Source organism: Aspergillus melleus (genome assembly GCF_016097325.1).
Source record: "Aspergillus melleus strain CBS 546.65 chromosome Unknown contig8, whole genome shotgun sequence".
Lineage (NCBI taxonomy): Eukaryota > Fungi > Ascomycota > Eurotiomycetes > Eurotiales > Aspergillaceae > Aspergillus > Aspergillus melleus.
This window is the reverse complement of record NW_025763377.1, coordinates 352,506-372,507: the sequence shown is the minus strand read 5'-3', so window position 1 is coordinate 372,507 and position 20,002 is coordinate 352,506. Positions and strand designations below refer to the sequence as shown.

Genomic DNA, 20,002 nt, shown 5'->3' with positions numbered 1-20,002 from the left:
CATTCTCCTCACAGCGAAGATCGGAGGCCTCCCGTTGGCCCGCCGCAGCACCACTCGGGCAGTTCCTCTGTTCTCGCCGTCTGCGCTTCTTCTTCCTCTTCCCTCATCCACTTCTTCACCTCCCTTCTCCTATCGCTCTCGTCGCTTCCACCGTTCGAGTTACGCCATGGAGAAGATCACCGATAAAATCGCGGCTTTGCCGCCCGATGCGAATTATTTCTCGCTGGAGTTCTTTCCTCCGAAAACGCAGATGGTGGGGTTGCCTCTTTTCGCCCCGCACTTCGTCTTTCGAGGCCCTTGAGTTCGCTAACCAACATGCATCGTGACAGGGTTTCGCCAATCTACAAGCCCGTCTGGAGCGTATGGCCCAGGCGCTGCGGCCACTCTTCGTCACCGTCACCTGGGGAGCCGGAGGAAGCACTGCGACGAGATCACTGGAGCTGGCTGAGATCTGCCAGCGCCAGCTGCAATTGACGACATGTCTGCATCTGACCTGTACCAACATGAGTCGAGCCTTGGTGGATCATGCGCTGGAGGAGGCTAAGGTTTTGGGTATTCGCAACATCCTGGCGCTGCGAGGTGATCCTCCCCGCAGCGAGGAGTACAACATGCACGGCGAGGACGACAGCAATAAGGACTTCATGTTCGCGGTGGACTTGGTGCGGTACATCCGGCAGCAGCATGGCGACTACTTCTGCGTCGGTGTCGCTGCCTATCCAGAAGGCCATCCGGCCGATTCGTTTCAGGATGTCCAGGACCCCGAGCGAGACCTTCCCTACCTGGTCGAGAAGACGCAGGCGGGGGCCGATTTCATCATGACTCAGTTGACATATGACATCGATGCCTACACCAAGTTCGAGAACCGGCTGCGATCTCATGAGTCCGGGGCTTTCAAGACCATTCCTATCGTGCCGGGTCTGATGCCCATCCATAGTTATAAGATCTTGACTCGAGTCACCAAGCTCAGCCATGTCAAAGTTCCGCCCCATATCCTCTCCAAACTCGAGGCGGCCAGACACGACGATGACGCTGTCAAGCGTATTGGTGTTGATATCATCACCAGCATCGTGGACGGCATGAGGGATATAGCCACCCCGAGACCCCGAGGATTCCACTTCTACACGCTCAACTTGGAGAAGACGGTGTCGTTCATTCTCGAACGCTGCGATCTGATCCCCCCGTTCTCGGAATACTCCGACGCCCTGGTCGACGGTGGTAGTCTATCGGCCCTTGACTCTTCTTCCTACGTGGCGCCGAACGGCGCGCCTATCCGGTCCCTCACCCGCCGACGGGCCTCGTCTATCAACTCTCTCCCCCACAACCGTGTCATTGTCGACAGGGTACAGACGCCCGGAGGTTCGTCCAAGGACTCTACCTCGCATGAGGCCCCCGCGACCAGTGCCGGCATGCCGGCCATGCCACCGGATCGCAACACCACCCTGCAGATTTCCGAGGGTCTGGGAGCCCTGGGCCGTGAGGCGACCTGGGATGATTTCCCCAACGGCCGATGGGGTGACGCTCGTTCTCCTGCATTCGGTGAAATCGACGGTTACGGACCCTCGCTGCACGTTCCTCCCGCCATCGCCCATCGCATCTGGGGCCACCCGACGTCTCGCGAGGACATCAGCACCCTCTTCCGCCGCCACGTTTCCGGCGAACTATATCTCGTGCCCTGGTCCGAAGGTGGCGCCGAAGAAGGCGGCAACGGCCTCAACGCCGAAACTGAAATCATCCGACCTGAGCTGCTGCAGCTGATCGACAAGAAGGGCTGGTGGACCCTTGCCTCGCAACCCGCCGTCAACGGCGTCCGCAGCTCCGACCCCGTCTTCGGCTGGGGCCCTCCTGGCGAGGGCTTCGTATTCCAGAAGCCCTTCGTCGAGTTCTTCTGCCCATCCGCCGACTACCACAACGTGCTGAAGCCCACCCTCACGCGCCACGGCCACGAGAAGCTCGCCTGGTTCGCCACCAACGTACACGGCGACTTCGAGACCTCGCTTCCGGGCCCGACCTCCGACGCCGACCCGCTAGAAATGAACCCAGCCAACGTCAACGCCGTCACCTGGGGCGTCTTCCGCGGCAAGGAAATCGTCACCCCGACCATCATCGAAGAAGTCAGCTTCCGCGCCTGGGGCGACGAAGCCTACCGCATCTGGGACGAGTGGCGACGCATCTATCCGCGCGATTCCGCCGCCGGCAAATTCCTCGACGACACCAAGAACGACGTCTGGTTGGTGTGTGTCGTCGGCCAGGACTTTGGCGCTGGCACGGAGATCGGATCGCAGGAGGAAGAGGATGAGTTGAAGTTTATGTGGAGGGTTTTGATCAATAGCAAGTAGACTTGATGTTTCTCTTTTTCTTTTTCTTGTTGCTCCCTTTGCTTACATTTTTTGAATCTAACGACTATTTTTTTAACGTCTTATTTCTCTTTCTCTTTCTCTCTTGTCGTTTTTGCTGTCTGTTCGATATGCATGTCAAAATGGGTTTTCTATGGTCAAACTGGATTATAGGCCCTTGTTTATATAGTATTAATAAAGATATGTAATGTATTGTGTACCTTGCACGGAAAAGGAACATAATAGAAATAAGAAGTTGAAGGTCTGAATGCTTCTAAAAATTCACTCCAAAACGCCTGAGCTATGTATTTATGTAGGTATGCAATAGCCGTATGCTTTCTACCATGAGACAGAACGAATGTAAGGGAAAATGCAAAAGAGTAAGCCAAAAAAAGATCAGGAATCCTGCTTCGTCGCGAACCCGTGGGCTTCTAGACCCGAGGCATCGGTGTCGGGCGTGGCGACGGAGGACTGCGACTCGGCGAATTTCTCCAACGCGTCGTCGAGTCGGCCGAATCCGCGAGGATTCCGACGGGGTTGATGCGCTTTCGATGGGTCGATTTGGTGGCCGCGGAGTCTGCAAATATGATTTGTTAGTAACCTGGCTTCCTAGCCTACCGGGTTGAGTTGGGTTGGGTTGTTTATTCGACAACCAGGGGATATAGATATCGAGTGGGAACGCACCTAGGCCCTTGGCCGGTCTGTTTGGGGAGCTCGGAGACGTAAAAGCGCTGGAATGTTTGGACTTCAGACTCGAAGGTTCCGCGTTGGATGCTTTCTCTGATATGTTGGAAAAACTGATCCATTGTGTGGTGGTTATGGATCTGTAGGAGGGTCCAGGCCAACATTTCCTTGGCGGTGAGCAGATGGTGGATATAGGCGCGATGGTGATTCCGGCAGGTATAGCACTGGCATCCTTCGACTAACGGCGATGTGTCAAAGGTGTGTGCAGACGACCACAGGTCGAAACCAAGCGGTCGGGCCTCGGAAGCTTTTCCTTCAGCCGGAGCTGGGAACGTAAACTCGAGCGCTACGCCGGCGTCTGAAGTCACGCCGATGAAAGGCACAGTGAGCAGATCTGCACCGAGGGATACCTGGCGCAGAACATCCTGGGGCGTAGCTGGCTCGCTGAGAAGCAGTCGCGGCAGGTCGCCTAGGGCATCGGACAAGACAGACAGCGACCCCGACTCGTACAATGCGAGGCCGGCGATGTGTGGTCGCAGATCGCTTTCGAGCTCATCCAGATAGATCGTCTGTTCGGTATTGTCCAGCGGTAGCACCGGCGCGAAGTAAGCGGCCCTGGAACGGTTGTCTTCCGGGGCCGCCTTTCCGTATAAATGATCGGTGGCATGCATCGTGAACGCATGAGTCCGGTCAACCATCTTCCCCCGCCTCTTGTACCCAGGCTCTTGTCCTACAACCAAGTCCGCCAGACCAACGACAATATCCGGACGCAGTTTCTGCACCGCCTCGACATACTGGTTGGCCTCTAGCTGTCGGAACCCAAACGCCGTCATGATAGCGACCGAGTTGTTCGTGTTCATCGGCGGGGTCGGGATCGGAGGCACGCGACGGGGTCCTAGGACTAATAGCTGATCTTCGGGGAAGCAAGTAAATTTGCGTAAGGCGGATTCGTGTGATTCGGTAGGAATCCGGTAGATTGGAGGGGATTTATTCTTCTGGTTTTGCTTCTCTATGACTGATCTGAGCCCCATGGGCATCAACAGTCAGCCATCTTGCTGCGATTCGCGATAAGTAACAGTGGGACCTACAATCTTCCAGCCCAAAGTAGAGACTGCCAATAGCAGTCTGTTTTTGCATCACATCATGCGCAATATGTGGCACCGCGCCTCGGGATGTCAGGGCGATGTAGTGCGGCGTGGAAATGGCCTTTCGGCCTGTGATGGCCAGATTGCCCAGCCGCGGGGTCAAAGTAGAGGATGTGGTGGGATTCAAAAGAGTGAAATTGAGCATCTCGTCCTGAGGGCGAGATAGGGTCTCGGGTTCCATGCCGGTAAGGAGAGTGGATGAGACAGATCCAGAAATAATCCAAGATGGTTGGAAGCAGAAAGGGAAAAGCCGATGCTGGTCGGAGAAAATGAAATCCAGCGGAATGGGTGCCTGAGAAATGGGTAAACCAAGCCGGTTCCGCTCTCCACCACCGACAACTCCGCATCCTTCTCCGTCGCACATTGTCCAAAAGCCGATCTCTGCGCAATTGTCATTCCGTGACTTTGATTGGTTGTTATTGTTCAATTAAATCATCTTCTACAGTCTTGTTTTTCATCATGGCAGAACAAGCTAAGCGCGGGGCTCTCATCGTTGTCGAAGGCTTAGATCGTGCTGGTAAATCGAGCCAGTGTGAAGCCTTGCGCGACTCCCTCCAGGAGTCGGGACAACCTGTGAAATATGTTCGATTTCCAGGTAGGTCTCTTATGTTTCGCAGGCGCTCACATATGCATCGATTCTTACTGACTCGCGCACCCTCAGACCGAACCACCACTATTGGCAAGATGATCGACGGCTATTTAAAGGGCCAGTCGCAGTTGGATGACCACTCAATCCACCTTCTTTTCTCCGCCAATCGCTGGGAGGCCGCTAAGGCTATCGAGGAGGACATTGCGAGCGGAACCACCGTGATAGTCGACCGTTACTCGTACTCCGGTGCTGTGTACTCCGCTGCAAAGGGGAACCCGAACCTGTCGCTTGAGTGGGCATGGCTACCAGAGATCGGTCTGCCTCGACCTGACATCTGCCTCTTCTTGCAAATCTCCCCGGAGCAAGCTGCTAAACGAGGCGGGTTTGGCGTAGAGCGCTATGAAAACGAACCCATGCAAAAACGAGTGCGCGAGCTGTTTGGAACCATCTTCGGCTTGCAGCCAAGCGGTGACATCCACGTTATTGATGCAGGAAGACAGTTTGAGGACGTGTCTAAGGACATCCAACAGGCCGTAACGGAGCGCATATCCCGCTTAAATCACATCGGACCTTTGAGGAAGCTGGAGAAATTTGTAGCTTAAACTACTCCCTCTTCCTGCCATGATTCTCTGAATCACCAAGTCTACCATTCAGAGATCTCGCCCCCATCGTCGTCGCTGTCTTGGATGACTATCTCGACCCTTGAGGGTGCCTGTTGGGATTTAGGTGAATCCTCGCGCTCGGAACCCGACTCGGGGTCTAGAAGCTCGCTCCAATTCTCATCCAAAGACACATCATCCTGGGCATCTTCGTCTGAGTCGTCGTTCGCCTCGTGGTCTGCGGGTTCAGTCGCTCCGGGCAAACCTTCACTGGCAGATTTCTGGTCTTTTTTGGATCTCGACTTGGCAACGGCGTTGGCTCTTTTCGTCTCTTTCTTTTTCTTTCGAAGTACCTTCAGCCATTGGTTTCCACCGCGTTTTCGCAGGCCCAACTCTTGCATCATCAATGACCAATGGACGGTTTTATGGCATGCAGGACATGAACCAGAAGTGGGAACCAGCCGGGCCGTGTCATTAGCAGAATCCAGAAACTGGTTTGATAGACACATTAGATGAGACGTGCAGTAGCATTCAGCCTCTGGGCAAACCACCACCATTTCAGCGTCTGGAACGACCGGCATCCGGCAAATATTGCACTGTAGGGTCTCTGAATCAACGAGTATAAACGCCGCCTTCTCCGCGTAATCCTGGATCGGAGTGTAATCGACCTTGATGCCCTGAATGCTCCCTACCCTGGAATCACTAACGCCATGCGGCCTGTATGCCTCAAGACAATGTCCATCCGCGATGACCGCCATATGATCTGGCAGAAAACCATCTACACGATCACACCAGGCCTGCCACGCCTTGTGGACATCGGCAGCAAAAAATCGAATCTTGAGAGGCCAGCCTGCGAAAAGAGTCGACCGCAGCAAAGTATGCAACGTACCCAGATGCGCGCTCAACGATACTTTCAGACGGTGGGAACGACATGGTTTCTTCCTTTTCGTGCCGGCGTTCCGATCGCTCCGGGACTGGGACGCAGTAGGTTTGGCCTTCTCGTCGTCCTCCGAGTCAACATGATGGCGAGAATTTCTCTGGTTCTGCCACGCCCACCTAGATTCGGTCAGTCTATTCGGTAGATGACCCGTACACGAGATCGTACTATCTCGTGAGATACGTGATAGATGACATACTCGAACTGCAACGCAGCAATGCGACTCGTGAATCCCTCGACGATCACAACCATCTCCCAAGGTCGCTTATCATTCGCGGTCTTGCGCGCGCCTCCCTTGGCGAGACCGTTATGCTGCGCGAGACGTCTAGCAGGATTAGGCGTCGACCCGATATACATCGACTTGGGCTTCACGGTCGAGCGAAGTAGATAGCAGCAGTAGAATGCCGGAATCGGTTTTGTATGGTTGCCTCGGGCGTCCGCCATGGTGGCGAGTGAAGTCAACAAAGTCTTGCTTGGGATGGGAAGGTGAACCGCTGGTGATTGATAAAATGGACACGCCAGAGGTATGTATATTGAATTCAACGAGTCCGGTTACGAAGTCGACAGCTGGAAGAGCAATCTGCGTTGTGTTGACGGTTTACTTGCATGTACAGTAGTTACTTCCGTCCCGCTGGGGGTCGGCTGCATTCCGCTTGGTGGCCTGAGGCATTCGTTGCTGGGCCGTGGGTCGACTCCACCGCCATGGATATAGACGACCAGAAATTGGGTCGGAGTACAGTAAAGTACTTAGTAAAAGTACATGCTCTTTGAATAGGCAATGGAAATGTATTGAGATGGCATATTACTACATGCACAAACTTACATAATTGTCCCGGTGATATATAACTATGATCAATCCTGAAAGATCATGGCATGACCCGTGCCTTTAGGTACAAGACCGGCGCAGGGTTGCGAGCAAATAGCGACAAAGAAGCAGAGACAACCTAAGGGGCCGGGAAAGACAATCTAGACTTTAGGTAAAAAAAAGAACAAAATCTCGTATTAATCGTCAGTAAGAAGTTACTGCAGGTAAGAAGATCACGGTGAAGATCATTTGATATGGGGAATGTTTGACATCCGACCGTAATAATACACGGTCGTGATTATCCCGGAGAACTACGGAGTAGATAACTTCTACTTCGTAGATACCCTAGAGCTAGATACCGAAGAAGACATGGCGATTTCGCGTTCTTCTTTTTTATTACCTTTTAGGCTGTATTGGGGCCTTGGTGCCTTACCCTGCAAACAGAGGGACCCCCAACGCGCCGCTAGGAAAACGCCAGGTCATTCCACCGACCTGGGACGTTTCCTGGTTCATGCTGCCCGCGGAACCCTAAGCAGGATTTTCCTTGAACGTCTGGTCGGATGCGGCCCATGGTTGACGTGTCACGTAGGAAGACTGGGAGTAGGCCACCTGCCGAGGTATGGATGGAAAAGAAAAGGCCAGCCCGCGGGAAAAGGTCGGCACTCCGGTGGGATGGAAAGTGGGCTGATGAGTGTAGTTAGTTGATTAATATTAATTGTTCTGATTGAGATTCGGCTAGACTGGCTAATTGACTTTGCATGCAAGAATAATAATAATAATAATGTAGTTGAAACTAAGTAGAGGAACCCTTTCAGTACGCGACCTTCCCCCATCCGGGTCGGTGTACGTACAGTATCGTATTGGACGGCGGGCTTGGCAGGTACTGTCGTTCCGGTAACGTAACAACCTTAGTCAGTGTGGTTGAACACTACGACTTCTTGTCGTCGAGTCATAAGTCACGATATAAGGGATGACCGAGAAACAGAAATGCACTTAATTTCTTCTAGCCAGTTACAGGTCAATTTATAAATTATTCTGTAATTATATACGTGATAATTAATCTGCTAGAAACCTGCAAGGTTACAATCGGCCCCGTTCTTGGCGGGATCTCGTTACATCACCGTTTGCGGCAGTATGATAATACCTGACGGTATCGTTCGACGTCCCAGGGTTTCGCTACCAGAGCCTGAGGCTGCCAGATGCAAATCATGGATCGAGTCGCTTTTCTCCCTCTTTTCCCTCTCCTTCTCTTCTCTTTCCCCCCTCTCCCCTTCCTGAATCCTTGGCTTGTCGTTGTCCATTTCCTCTCTTTTCTTTTCTTTTTTCTTTTTCTTTTTCTTTTTTTTTTCTTCCTCCCCCTCGCCTCCCTTGCCTTTAATCATCGTTTTTGCTAGTGTTCGCTCCACTTCGCCGCGACTTCAGCCCTTGGATGTCCGGAGTATATCCATTCTTATCCACTCCACTCCGGCTACCGTCACTCCCCACGGTAAGATCCTCTAGATAATCCTTATTCCCTCTGAACTATTGGCAATTCCCGCGATCAAGAACTTCTATATCCATGCTCCATACGCTGTCATATAATCATGCTGCTTGGTCCGCCGATCCACATCGCTTGGCTTACTTAACCCATCCAACTTTACCTTTTGCCCGTATCTACTACTAACGAAGCTCACTACCTCCCTCCCCATTCCTCCAATGGTGACCGCGTGCTAATTCACTAGTATTGTTACTTCGACCTAGTCCCCTGCTAATTCTGCCCCGAGTCCCCGACCTAACGACCACCTCGTCGGCCCTCTAGGCTGAGTCTGGCTGACTTACTTTCACTCTTCCGAGATTCTCCACACTAACCCTCCCGGGCTCATCTCGGTCTTCCCTTCAACATCCATCTGCTAATCCTCTCTCGTCCACTTCCTTCACCTCCTCTCCCCTCTCTCCCTGGCTCGCTCCCCGACCACCATACGTCAGTAGTGGGTGGGATTTCTTCTCTCTATCCTATCTTCATCTCAATCCTTTCCTGGCTTTTCCATCGTTCCATGTGTTTTTCGCATCGGATGATAGCCCCCTTCCGTCCGCGATAAAACAGGCGCAATTTTCCCCTTCGCTCTCAATCAGGCCGTTGCCTCTCAGAGATGGTGGCTCCGGCCTCAACGGGAGGCAACTCGACAGGCTTGCAGCCTTCGGCGAGCCGTCAACCTACCCGATCCTCCAGCACCCACCCATCGCATTCTCATAATGTACCTTTGAGCGCTCGGCGCTCCGATCCTCTGGATCTGTCCACAGTAGAGCGACGAGGACAGCCCAACGCCCCTCGAGAACCGAGCAAACGAGTCCGTCCTCATGGCCTGCAAGAGGCCCCGACCTTTCGTCCAACCGAAGAGGAGTTCAGGGATCCGGAAGCATACATTCGGAAGATCGCGCCCGAAGGCAAGAAATATGGAATTTGCAGGATTATTCCACCTGAAGGATGGCAGCCCACCTTTGCTATTGACACGGAGGTATGTATGAGATTCCTTCGCGTCTTTTTTTTTTCTATGCATTTTTTTGGATGTGGTTTCCCATCCTTTTCTTCTCCAACCCTCGGCACGAGTGCCGCGCCTCCCCTAGATGGTCAATGCGCGTTTTCTCGCGATGAAATAATAGCTAACGACGTAATTTCCTAGCGCTTTCACTTCAAAACTCGTCGACAGGAGCTTAACTCGGTTGAAGGAGGTATGCCCCCGCGTTCAGCCACGTCTGCTGCCGGTGGAACTCCGCAGCCCAGTTCTGACCCGAACCCAGGTACTCGTGCGAACCTGAACTACCTCGACCAGTTGGCCAAGTACCATAAACAAAATGGTACCAATCTCAATCGCTTCCCAAGTGTCGATAAGCGACCCCTGGACCTGTACAAGTTGAAAAAGGCGGTCGAAGTCCGGGGTGGTTTCGATCAGGTCTGCAAAATGAAAAAATGGGCGGAGATTGGTCGCGATCTGGGCTATAGCGGCAAAATCATGTCTTCTCTTTCGACATCGCTCAAAAATTCTTATCAGAGATGGCTGCAGCCGTACGAGGAATATCTACGGGTGGCTAAGCCTGGAGTGCAGCAGCAACTGGAACTGGAACATGGCGGGCCTTACACGCCGTCGCCCAACCATTCTCCTATGACCAAGAAGCCGATCCCGCCGGAAAATCGGACTCCTTCAGCGACTCCTCAAAGCGCACTCGCCATGGCGGCTGCCGCTCCTCAGAGCACCCCGAAAGAATATGAGGCAACTCCTGATAAACTCCCGCCAGCGGTTGAGCCCACTCCACCCCGGCCTATCGCCTCCGGCTTTACTCCCGTCAATGCCAGCTCCGGCTTCACGGCCGTCAATCAATCTCCTTCCTTTGTCGCCGTGAGCAGTGCTCCTCAGGTCAAGCGGGAAACCGAGAATGGCTCACTTACTCCGAAAAGCGTCGCAGAACACCCTGCCACGTCAACGCCGGTCTCTAATGGCCACGGAAGCCATCCGATGAAACGCGCGATCAGCCATGAAAGCGGATCGCAAACTGACAACGGCGATGACCCCAACGGTCGGCGAAGTAAGCGCCTTCGAAAGGGTATGTTTCAAAAATGATTAAACAAAAGAGGAACTGTCGTTTCTGATGCTTTCTTCACAGATGCTCCACCAACTGTCGCTGGCTCGCACATGAGTCTTCTTCGTCCCACTCCACCTCGGCCTCGCAAGAACGACAGTCGCAAAACCGGTGAAGTAAGTCTCGCATTCGGCACCCATTCACTATGATTTGAATACTAAATGAATTTTTTAGAAGTGCGAGAACTGTGGGAAGTCTGAAGATCAATCTTCTATCCTTGTGTGTGATAGCTGCGATCACGGGTACCATAAACAATGCCTCGACCCTCCCTTGACAACGGTTCCGGAATATGATTGGCACTGCCCCAAGTGTCTTGTAGGCACCGGGGAATTCGGCTTCGAGGAAGGAGGGGTTTATTCCCTGAAACAATTCCAAGAGAAGGCATACAACTTCAAGAAAAATTACTTTGCCTCTAAGATGCCTTTTGATCCCGTTCTTAACACCCATCGGCGTGAATCCGAGGATGACGTGGAACGAGAGTTTTGGCGGTTAGTGGAAAGCCTGACGGAGACGGTGGAGGTTGAATACGGCGCCGACATCCACTCAACTACGCATGGAAGTGGGTTTCCTACGATTGAGCGCAATCCGCTCGACCGATATTCAGTTGACCCTTGGAACCTAAATGTTCTCCCATTCCATGGGGATTCTCTTTTCCGCCATATCAAGTCTGACATTTCCGGCATGACGGTTCCCTGGGTATATGTCGGCATGTGCTTCTCAACCTTCTGCTGGCACAACGAGGATCATTACGCCTATTCCGCCAATTACCAGCACTTCGGTGCCACCAAGACATGGTACGGGATCCCCGGGGCGGATGCCGAAGCATTCGAAGAGGCAATGCGACAGGCTGTTCCGGAGCTCTTCGAGGGCCAGCCTGACTTGCTTTTCCAGCTTGTCACTCTGATGCCACCAGATCAACTCCGCAAGGCCGGCGTCAATGTCTATGCACTTGATCAAAGAGCCGGACAATTTGTCATCACTTTCCCGCAGGCGTATCATGCTGGGTTCAACCACGGCTTCAACTTTAACGAAGCTGTCAACTTTGCGCCGGCAGACTGGGAGCCGTGGGGTGCAGCGGGCGTCGAGCGCTTACAAGCCTTCCGGCGTCATCCATGCTTTTCCCATGACGAATTGCTGTTAACAGCAGCGGATCGTGATCCATCAATCAAAACCGCCAAGTGGTTGGCTCCTGCACTCCAGAGGACCTGTGAGCGAGAACTGGCTGATCGAGCCTTGTTTGCAGCTCAACATCGAGAGGTCGCGCCTCATAATTGCACTCTCGGGTCCCGGGAGTCTCCGGTTGCTGGTGGCTGCCAACTCAAGCTCTTAGTCGAAGAGGAAGACCTTCCCGAGGAGGATTACCAATGCCAATTCTGCAAAGCTCTTAGCTACCTGACGCAATTCCGCTGCCATAGGACCGGGAAAACTGTGTGCCTGGTACACGTGGAAACTTACGATTGCTGTGGAGAACCGCTTACTCAAAGGTTACTTGGACCGGACCACACATTGCGTTACCGGATTAGCGACGACGACTTAAAAGCCTTGGTACACAAGGTTCAGGAACGTGCCAGGATCCCGGAAGCATGGGGTGAGAAGCGTGACAAGACTCTGGAAGAAGATCCTAGGCCCCAGTTGAAGGTCCTTCATAGCCTACTAAATGAAGGTGAGAAAATCCCATACCATTTGCCTGGTCTCCAAGATCTTGCGGCGTTCGTTCAGCGTTGCGATAAATGGGTTGAAGAAGCAACCAACTACATCACCCGGAAGCAGCAGAACCGGAGGAAGAACGAGAAGGCTTGGCGCAGGAGTACTTCCAAGGCCGCGCAGCTGGAAGAACGTGATCGTGAAGTTCGCAGAGTAGAAACCATCTACGCCCTTCTTGCAGAGGCTGATAAACTGTCGTTCGACTGTCCACAGATGGCGGCTCTGGAAGAGAAGACCCGCGAGATCGAGAAATTCCGCCAGGACGTTAACGGTGCCCTCATGAACCCCCACATCCGATCGGTCCAGGAAGTGGAAGAACTAGTGGAGTCATCCCGCAATTTCAACGTGGAGATACCCGAGGTAGAAGGACTGGAACACATACTCCGGCAGATGAAGTGGAATGACGAAGCCCGTCGGCGGCGGGAACAGTATTTGACCCTCAAGGACTGCCAGGAACTCATCCAAGCCGGCGAACAACTGGGACTCTCGGAAACCAATGACCACCTCCTCTACCTCAAGGATCTGTTCCGCCATGGGGAGGCCTGGGAAGCCAAGGCCAAGGAACTGATGTCCGTTGAGGCGGTCCATTATCAACAGCTCGAAGCGCTGTCCGCCCAGGCGTCCCGCTTTCCCGTCTCGCCCGAGACTCTCGCAGCCGTGGATGCCATATTGACAAAACAGCGTGAGGCACAGAAAAAGATACAATCCCTGTATGAAAGGAGTAGGGATCCTGACCTACGAAATCGTCCCAAGTATAAAGAGGTCCGCGAGCTTATGGAGTCCCTGGAGGAACTAAACAGCCGGCCCACCGGTGCCCTTGACCTGGAGAGAGAGCAGAAACGCCATGAGGACTGGATGAGGAAAGGCAAGAAATTATTCGGAAAGGCCAACGCTCCGCTCCACATTCTGAAATCCCACATGGAGTACGTTGAAAAGAGAAACTCTTACTGTTTTGATCTGGAAGATCGATGTCGGCCTCCGGTCGAACCGGCCTCTCGGGATAACAGCCCGGACGGTTTGCTGGAGAATAATACTGCCCCCAGTATGTGGGGAGGAGGCAAGTCACGCAAGCGAGACGTGTTCTGCATTTGCAGGCATTCGGAGGCGGGTATGATGATCGAGTGTGAAGTCTGCCACGAATGGTAAGTTAGCTTGCTTGTGTTCCATGCGAATGATATATTGAGATGGACGTGCTAATCTCAACCGTCTTTAGGTACCACGGCAAATGCTTGAAGATCGCGAGAGGAAAAGTCAAGGAGTTTGACAAATACACCTGTCCTATCTGCGACTGGCGCCAAAAGATTCCCCGTGATGCCGCGCGCCCCAAACTTGAGGATCTTCAGGAATGGCAGGCCGAAATTGCCGGTCTGCCCTTCCAGCCTGATGAAGAAGAGATCCTCGACAGTATTCTCAATCAAGCGACCACCTTCCGTGACTTTCTCCAGAGCTTCACCAACGCTGCCTGCACCACTACTGAAGAAGTTCCGACCCTGATATTCTACTTGCGAAAGATCGAAGGCGCAGAGGTTTTATTGGCATACGAGACCAATTTTTTCCGACAAGAAATTCATAAGTGGGCACCTGTGGCTCCGGAAGCCCCGCCGATTCTCGAGCAGTCTCTTTCTACTCGCAAGCCGCGCCCAACGAAGCAACAAAAGATCATGGCACAGTTGGGCGTCGAGCGCCCGGAAGACCTTCCTCCTCACCTGCGCTCGAAACAGCCAAATCTCACCAAGCGCAGATCCATTGACTCTCCAACCAGCCGGCCTCCACTCCTGCCCGCACCTAACACTCCTACCGACAGCCCGCATTCGGATGCCTATCGCTCGGGACCTACTTTGGCCGCGATGTCGGACTCCCAAAACCCCCCTTACCCATTCTCTGCCAATTATTCTCTACCTGGGAGTGACACCACACCGGCCTTCGCGCCAGATTCCTCTGCATTCCTACCTCACGCTGCGGCCCGTTCTCCTTCGTTCCCTGCTCGCTCTCCCTCCCCGCATCACCGGGGGCTGGATACGTCGCTCTTCAGTTCTCCCCAGTACACTCGGGACCAAAATGACACGGCCCCGGGTGTGGACGTCGATAATCAAGATCCGTTTGATAGCAGTCCGCGACAGAATCTAGACGACGTGTTTGCAGACCTAACAAACCAAGACGTGGAACCGGAACCGGAACCTCAGCAAGAACCGGAACCTGAGCTAGAACCTATGGAGAACACTCACGCTAACGAGGCGCTCGAGGCTCTCGATGCGAGCAATGAGGATCATTCTGATCCCACGGAGGATGAAGCTTCACCAGACAGCAAACCCAATGGCGTGAAGGCTGAATTGGATGTCGCATCTAACGCGGACTTGACTTAACTTTCTTCTGCCTGTTATGAAAGGGGACCTCAACTCGGATATCATTATTTTCTTTCTACTTCTTTGTGACCAAAATTAGCGGGGCTCTCATGAGAGGATTTGATTTTTTTTCTTTTTTTCTTTTGTTTTCTGTTTCAGACGAGCCATCGACGTCGAATCCACCCTATCCTCGACGGGCATTTGTGGCGTTTACGAGTCACCCGGTGGTCTCTTTCCTACTTTGCAATGTATGAGTCTTGACGGTGTTTATGCTCTTGATATGGTCTTATTGTTGATTATCACCTTCTGTCTGTGCTTTGTTTTAGTGCTTTTTCATGAGCTCGGTGTATCCAAGGGGTTGGAGAAAACGGGGTGTCTCCGCATATCCGGGGTGTGCTTTTTTGCTGCGTTCTTTTTGCATGATTTTTCATTGCCTTGTGTTCTCATTCTTAGTCTATGGGAATGAGCTGGTCGGCACGATCGGCCTTTGTCACTGCTCGAACCGAGTCCAGCGGAACTAGCACTGTTCATGTGGTCGTGTCTGAAGTCTCTTCTCCTACTTGTTTTTGACTCTATGTTGAGTGTAATACTACGCGAACCACGTTTCTGTATCCTAATGAATGAAATAGACTCTGTTCTAACAAAAGCCTACTGTGCTATTAACTTGTTGAAGCTCGATGAAGCAATTGATATAGTCGAGGTCCACATATCTCACACAAGCAGATCTTCAATTCTCAAAAGAACCTTCATGATGTCAATGGCCATTTTCCAAGATAGATCAATCAGCTGATGCATGAGAGGGGATGGAGGAGGGGAGTCATACCTTCTCAATAAACCTAACCCCTACCACAATCCCATCCTGATCGACCCTGTCCACTTCACCACCAAACACATTATCCTCTCCATCATCCAGACAGCAGAGACACGCCACAGTGACTTCCGTATACCGCAGCCCCACTAACGACGGGAGTCTATCTTGAGCAAGTTCCACAAGCCGATCCTTGACGACGAACGCGCCACGACGCAAATCCTTATCCGCCAGCGCAGACGCGATATCCAGCTCTGGCCAGGGAAGGCGAACGCTGGTATCGCCGTCGCCGTCCTCCCCGCGGTCACTCTGAACAAATGACGTCCATAACGCAAGTTCGAGCAGACACACGCCAAGGCTGTAGATGTCATGTTGCATGACGAACAGCTCTTCGGGCCACTGGCCCTGACGCACGGGATGTCGATACAGATTGCGTTCCCACTCGAGGTCGCCGGCGTAGTCGGTGGGTGATGCGGCACGACGGGACCTCTCGAACCCGATGAGGTATGAGTGTCGGTATTCCGATGCGTCCTGGGCGTCGGCGAACACGAGGACCGTCTCGGGGCGGATCCCCTTGTGTACGAACCCGATGGTATGGACGAACATGACGGAGCGAGCGAGTTGCCTGGCGAGCTGGAATCGGAGGTTTAGGGAGCATCGGGGCTGGTGTTGAAGGAGACTTCGCAAGGTCATTGGCGCGACGAGACCTCGCGGGACTTCTAGGATGAATTGATATTGCTTCTGTGTGTCGTCTGATATGTCGATGACGCCGCTGCAACGGAGGAGACTGAATGTTTTGTGGTTAACGTTGCGGAGGAGCCTTGCTAGATCGCGAACTTGAAGCCTGGGCCCTGCAGCGGTGGCAGATAGGTAATTTGTCTGATCGAGGATGACGGGTCGGCCGTCGTCGGTATAGGACGCCGTGAAGGTGTTGATGTCGACGATTCTGGTTTTGATCGAGCTGATCGTATCCGGAGACTTGAATACCGAGGATGATCCCGGGCTCTCAGACGATGACTCTCTGATCGCTTGTCTCATGCGCGCAAGTCTCGTCGAGGAGGGATTGTCTTGCGACAGGCCGGTCGTCAATTGGCGATCGATGACTGAATCCGAGATCCTACTGATGAGATACCAGGATGGATCAAATCTGGCCTGCCACTCTTCAATGTCAGAAACCGTCTTCTTGACATGTTTCTTCAAGTACACGGCTTTGAGCTTATCTGGGGTCGACGATCCCGCTCGACTGTATTCCTTGAGCTGCTTCAGATCGCCCAAGGAACCCAGAAGTCTCTGCTTCAGTCGCGATACTGCGTCGGCGAAATGGTCCTGGAGCTTGGGATCTAGAGTTGTCCACATGGATTTGAGCGAGTCGAGCTGTGCCTGGGATTTCAGCAGTGCACCCAGGATCGTTACGCACATCTCCTCGACATCGGTTTCCAGGTGCTTGATAGCCTTGTATGTGGCCTTAAGTTGAGTTCCATATCTATCACATACAATCAACCAAGTAAGCCAGATTTGATCAGATTGATGTAGGTCCGTTAAATTACTTGATGCAGATGTCCAGCGTTCCGACCACGGTGAGCACCAGTCCGGCGACCTCCATCCTGGGTTACTGCGAGAATCGTCCACCTGAGGCACGAAAGAGGACAAAAGCAAATATAAATACCCCAACCCTTGGCTGCATGGCGCTTACTTACGGGCAAACATTCATCCGACCGACCAGGCTGAGCAGTGAGCAGACGTGTAACGTGGTACCCAAAGCTGCAGATTAAGTTCCTTGCAGCTGAGAGAGGAAAAAGTTCAGGTCGATATGGATGAAGATCCCACCCACTCTCAGCTGGACGTGACGGTGTTGGGGGATGTTAGTCGAGAGGTCACCTACACGTCTGGCAGTGGCAACGACAATCGAAAGCGAAATGTGACTATGTGGACGAAGAAACGGTCCCTCGCGGTGCCTGTCCATGTCGAAGAGACTCTTACCGGACTGGTCAGAGTGATCAAGAAGGTCAAGCCTCATAGCCCGCAAGTGAAAGACTGGCGACCTGAGATTCAGCTCATGGGGAGGGTATCTGATGTAAGTAACAGTTCCGGTAGTATGCATTCGATTCGCATGATTCCTTCTCCTCTGGTGCTTTCTCTATTACTCACTTCCACCAGGAGACTTCGCTATTTATCCAGCTATACGGCTGGTTCTGGTCCGGAGACTTCGTGTGCATCGCCATGGAATATTGCCCCCTCGGGGATCTCGCCGCTTGTTTCAGCGAGCCCTTGTCCGAGGTGGTGACGTGGGGAATGTGCAGCCAGCTACTTCAAGGCCTCGCAAGATTGCATGAAATGGCCATTACCCACAGAGATATAAAGCCGCAGGTATGTCCGGGAATAGCCGTCCATTGATCCTGGGTCATTCGACATGCGCTGTACCAACACGGCGTTCCACAGAACATCCTAGTAGTCACGAAAGACCCTCTTTGGGTCAAGATCGCGGATTTCGGGATCAGCAAGCAGGCACTGGATGGCGAGACAGATCTCCGTACTCCTCGCGCAGGGACCGAAGGCTTCATGGCCCCTGAGATCCTAGGGCTCACCAGCAATGCGAGGAAGGAGTCCAAGTATACCAGTGCGGTAGATATATGGTCTCTCGGATGTCTGCTCCACTATGCACTAACGAAGGAGTCACCCTTCCCGAAATACCAAACACTCGCCGATCACTGTAGGGATTTGGTGCCCTACCCAGAGGCTGCGCTGACACGAAGGGGCATCAGCCTCTCGGGCCGGCTGTTCATCAAGAAGCTCCTGGTCCTCGAGCCTACGGACCGACCTGCGGCATCTGTCGACCTGATGTCTAAGTGGACTGTCACTGAGACGGCGCATAGACTAGACTTGGACTGAGCAGAATCCGTCCGCAGCGTTGAAGACATGGGTGGAATATCAACGGATGGCTGGTCAAACGACGTCGCTGCCGCGCACACTCTCTTCTCTGGCAATGAACCTTCAACAGACGAACCTATTACCGCCAATATAAACCCCGAAGACGACGTAATGGTATCAATGGCCATACACCCCACACCTATTAGAGCCTACGCTAACCCCAAACCAGGACTACCACACCTCCGAACTGTGGCACATCCTCCAAGACACCGGTCACGGCCCCGAGCGAATCCGCCCCCTTCTCGAACAAGGCGCGAATCCCAATAAACTCCACAAGGGGTACACGGCCCTACACCTCGCCACAACTTCCGGCTCTATCTCCAGAATGCAAGTCCTACTTGAGTACGGCGCACAGGGGTCAGTCCGCACCCAACCCCACGGAGAGACGGCGCTACACCTCGCAACGTTCAGCTTCGATCTCGACAAGATGAAACTACTTACCTCGACTACGGACATCAACGCCCAAAACGCCGGCGGCGATACCGCATTACATCTGGTCATCACGAGGGGCCATTCGCTAGAGGCCCTAAAGAGCCTCCTTGGTCATCGTGCATCGGCAAATATTCGCGGTCGGTTGGGCCGCACGCCGCTTGTCTACGCTCTGTATTTGTGCCAGCAACGCGTGGCCGAGGTGTTGCTCGAGGCCGGCGCTGATCCGAATATTGCGGATAGTCAAGGGCGGGCTGCTCTTCACTATACTGCTGCTTCGGATAGATTCAGCTGTGGGTTCATCCGCGACCTGATAAAGGGCGGCGCGGATGTGAACCAGGTGGACAATAATCTGAAAACACCACTGCATGAGGCAGTCAAGACAGGAAAGGGAGATGTCATTCGTGCGCTGGTGGATGCTGGCGCGGATACAAAGTTGGGTGATCCCAGCTTCGAAAGACGTCTTCAGCGGGCGTTGTTTTGGGGAGGTATATCTGAGAAACTACCGTGGCCGCTTGGGAACATAGCCTAAGATAATTATTAAGTATAGGATAAACGGAAGACTAAGTACTCTGAGTAAGTAATCTTAGTAAATTATATCTTAACTAGCAGTCTCTTTCTTGCCCGTTATTCCACTCCTATGGGGAATCCATCGCCTTGATGTACCGAACAAGGTTGTCGAAAGTCTTTCTGACAGATGACGATATCCCTGCGTCCTGAATGCGTTTTTCTGCTATTCAGAGTCGTCTCGATTTGGTTACAGTTACTATCCACTGTCAAAGAATCAGCATTATTATCTCGATGAGTAGCACCAATCGACAGTCGACTAGGATGCTCACCCATAGAGCGGAGGTGAGCAGCGGGCAAGTCGCAGGCATCGTTGTTGCCCGATGGTTCTGCCTGGTGTGGCCTCCCTCAACTGAGGGTGCCCGTAACAGCCGCGAGCAACCTAGTGAAACGAAATGAACCTACGAGGTATCGGAAACCTCATAGTGACGAAGCAGGTGCGGTGGTCTCTCGTAAAGCGTAGATCCATATTTCATGAGAATAAGCGGTATTGGCAAGGCAAGGCAGGCGATCCCTC

General features: G+C 53.0%; 8 protein-coding genes across 8 annotated transcripts; 5 read left to right on the top strand and 3 right to left on the bottom strand.

Moving 5' to 3' along the window:
* Positions 1-166: 166 nt before the first annotated feature.
* On the top strand, positions 167-2,336 carry MET12 (methylenetetrahydrofolate reductase (NAD(P)H) MET12; the record flags this gene model as incomplete). The annotated part of the gene is made up of 2 exons (XM_046093970.1): positions 167-253; positions 330-2,336. 2 exons carry the CDS (start codon positions 167-169, stop codon positions 2,334-2,336), a joined length of 2,094 nt encoding a protein of 697 aa, XP_045949949.1.
* A 393-nt stretch (positions 2,337-2,729) lies between these two features.
* LDX57_012233 (tRNA-ribosyltransferase family protein) lies at positions 2,730-4,343 on the bottom strand (the record flags this gene model as incomplete). The annotated part of the gene is made up of 3 exons (XM_046093969.1): positions 2,730-2,910; positions 3,018-4,032; positions 4,106-4,343. 3 exons carry the CDS (start codon positions 4,341-4,343, stop codon positions 2,730-2,732), a joined length of 1,434 nt encoding a protein of 477 aa, XP_045949948.1.
* A 278-nt stretch (positions 4,344-4,621) lies between these two features.
* On the top strand, positions 4,622-5,353 carry CDC8 (bifunctional thymidylate/uridylate kinase; the record flags this gene model as incomplete). Its single annotated transcript, XM_046093968.1, has 2 exons — positions 4,622-4,757; positions 4,824-5,353. 2 exons carry the CDS (start codon positions 4,622-4,624, stop codon positions 5,351-5,353), a joined length of 666 nt encoding a protein of 221 aa, XP_045949947.1.
* A 41-nt stretch (positions 5,354-5,394) lies between these two features.
* Positions 5,395-6,731, bottom strand: SLX1 (structure-specific endonuclease subunit SLX1; the record flags this gene model as incomplete). Its single annotated transcript, XM_046093967.1, has 2 exons — positions 5,395-6,406; positions 6,487-6,731. 2 exons carry the CDS (start codon positions 6,729-6,731, stop codon positions 5,395-5,397), a joined length of 1,257 nt encoding a protein of 418 aa, XP_045949946.1.
* A 2,490-nt stretch (positions 6,732-9,221) lies between these two features.
* Positions 9,222-14,774, top strand: LDX57_012230 (putative PHD transcription factor (Rum1); the record flags this gene model as incomplete). The annotated part of the gene is made up of 5 exons (XM_046093966.1): positions 9,222-9,587; positions 9,753-10,671; positions 10,732-10,823; positions 10,882-13,553; positions 13,625-14,774. 5 exons carry the CDS (start codon positions 9,222-9,224, stop codon positions 14,772-14,774), a joined length of 5,199 nt encoding a protein of 1,732 aa, XP_045949945.1.
* Positions 14,775-15,570: 796 nt separating this feature from the next.
* Positions 15,571-17,164, bottom strand: LDX57_012229 (uncharacterized protein; the record flags this gene model as incomplete). Its single annotated transcript, XM_046093965.1, has 2 exons — positions 15,571-17,044; positions 17,109-17,164. The coding sequence occupies 2 exons, from the start codon at positions 17,162-17,164 to the stop codon at positions 15,571-15,573; spliced, it is 1,530 nt and encodes a 509-aa protein (XP_045949944.1).
* A 207-nt stretch (positions 17,165-17,371) lies between these two features.
* LDX57_012228 (serine/threonine-protein kinase) lies at positions 17,372-18,450 on the top strand (the record flags this gene model as incomplete). Its single annotated transcript, XM_046093964.1, has 3 exons — positions 17,372-17,635; positions 17,719-17,928; positions 18,001-18,450. 3 exons carry the CDS (start codon positions 17,372-17,374, stop codon positions 18,448-18,450), a joined length of 924 nt encoding a protein of 307 aa, XP_045949943.1.
* A 27-nt stretch (positions 18,451-18,477) lies between these two features.
* On the top strand, positions 18,478-19,450 carry LDX57_012227 (ankyrin repeat domain-containing protein; the record flags this gene model as incomplete). Its single annotated transcript, XM_046093963.1, has 2 exons — positions 18,478-18,603; positions 18,659-19,450. The coding sequence occupies 2 exons, from the start codon at positions 18,478-18,480 to the stop codon at positions 19,448-19,450; spliced, it is 918 nt and encodes a 305-aa protein (XP_045949942.1).
* Between the last annotated feature and the right edge of the window lie 552 nt (positions 19,451-20,002).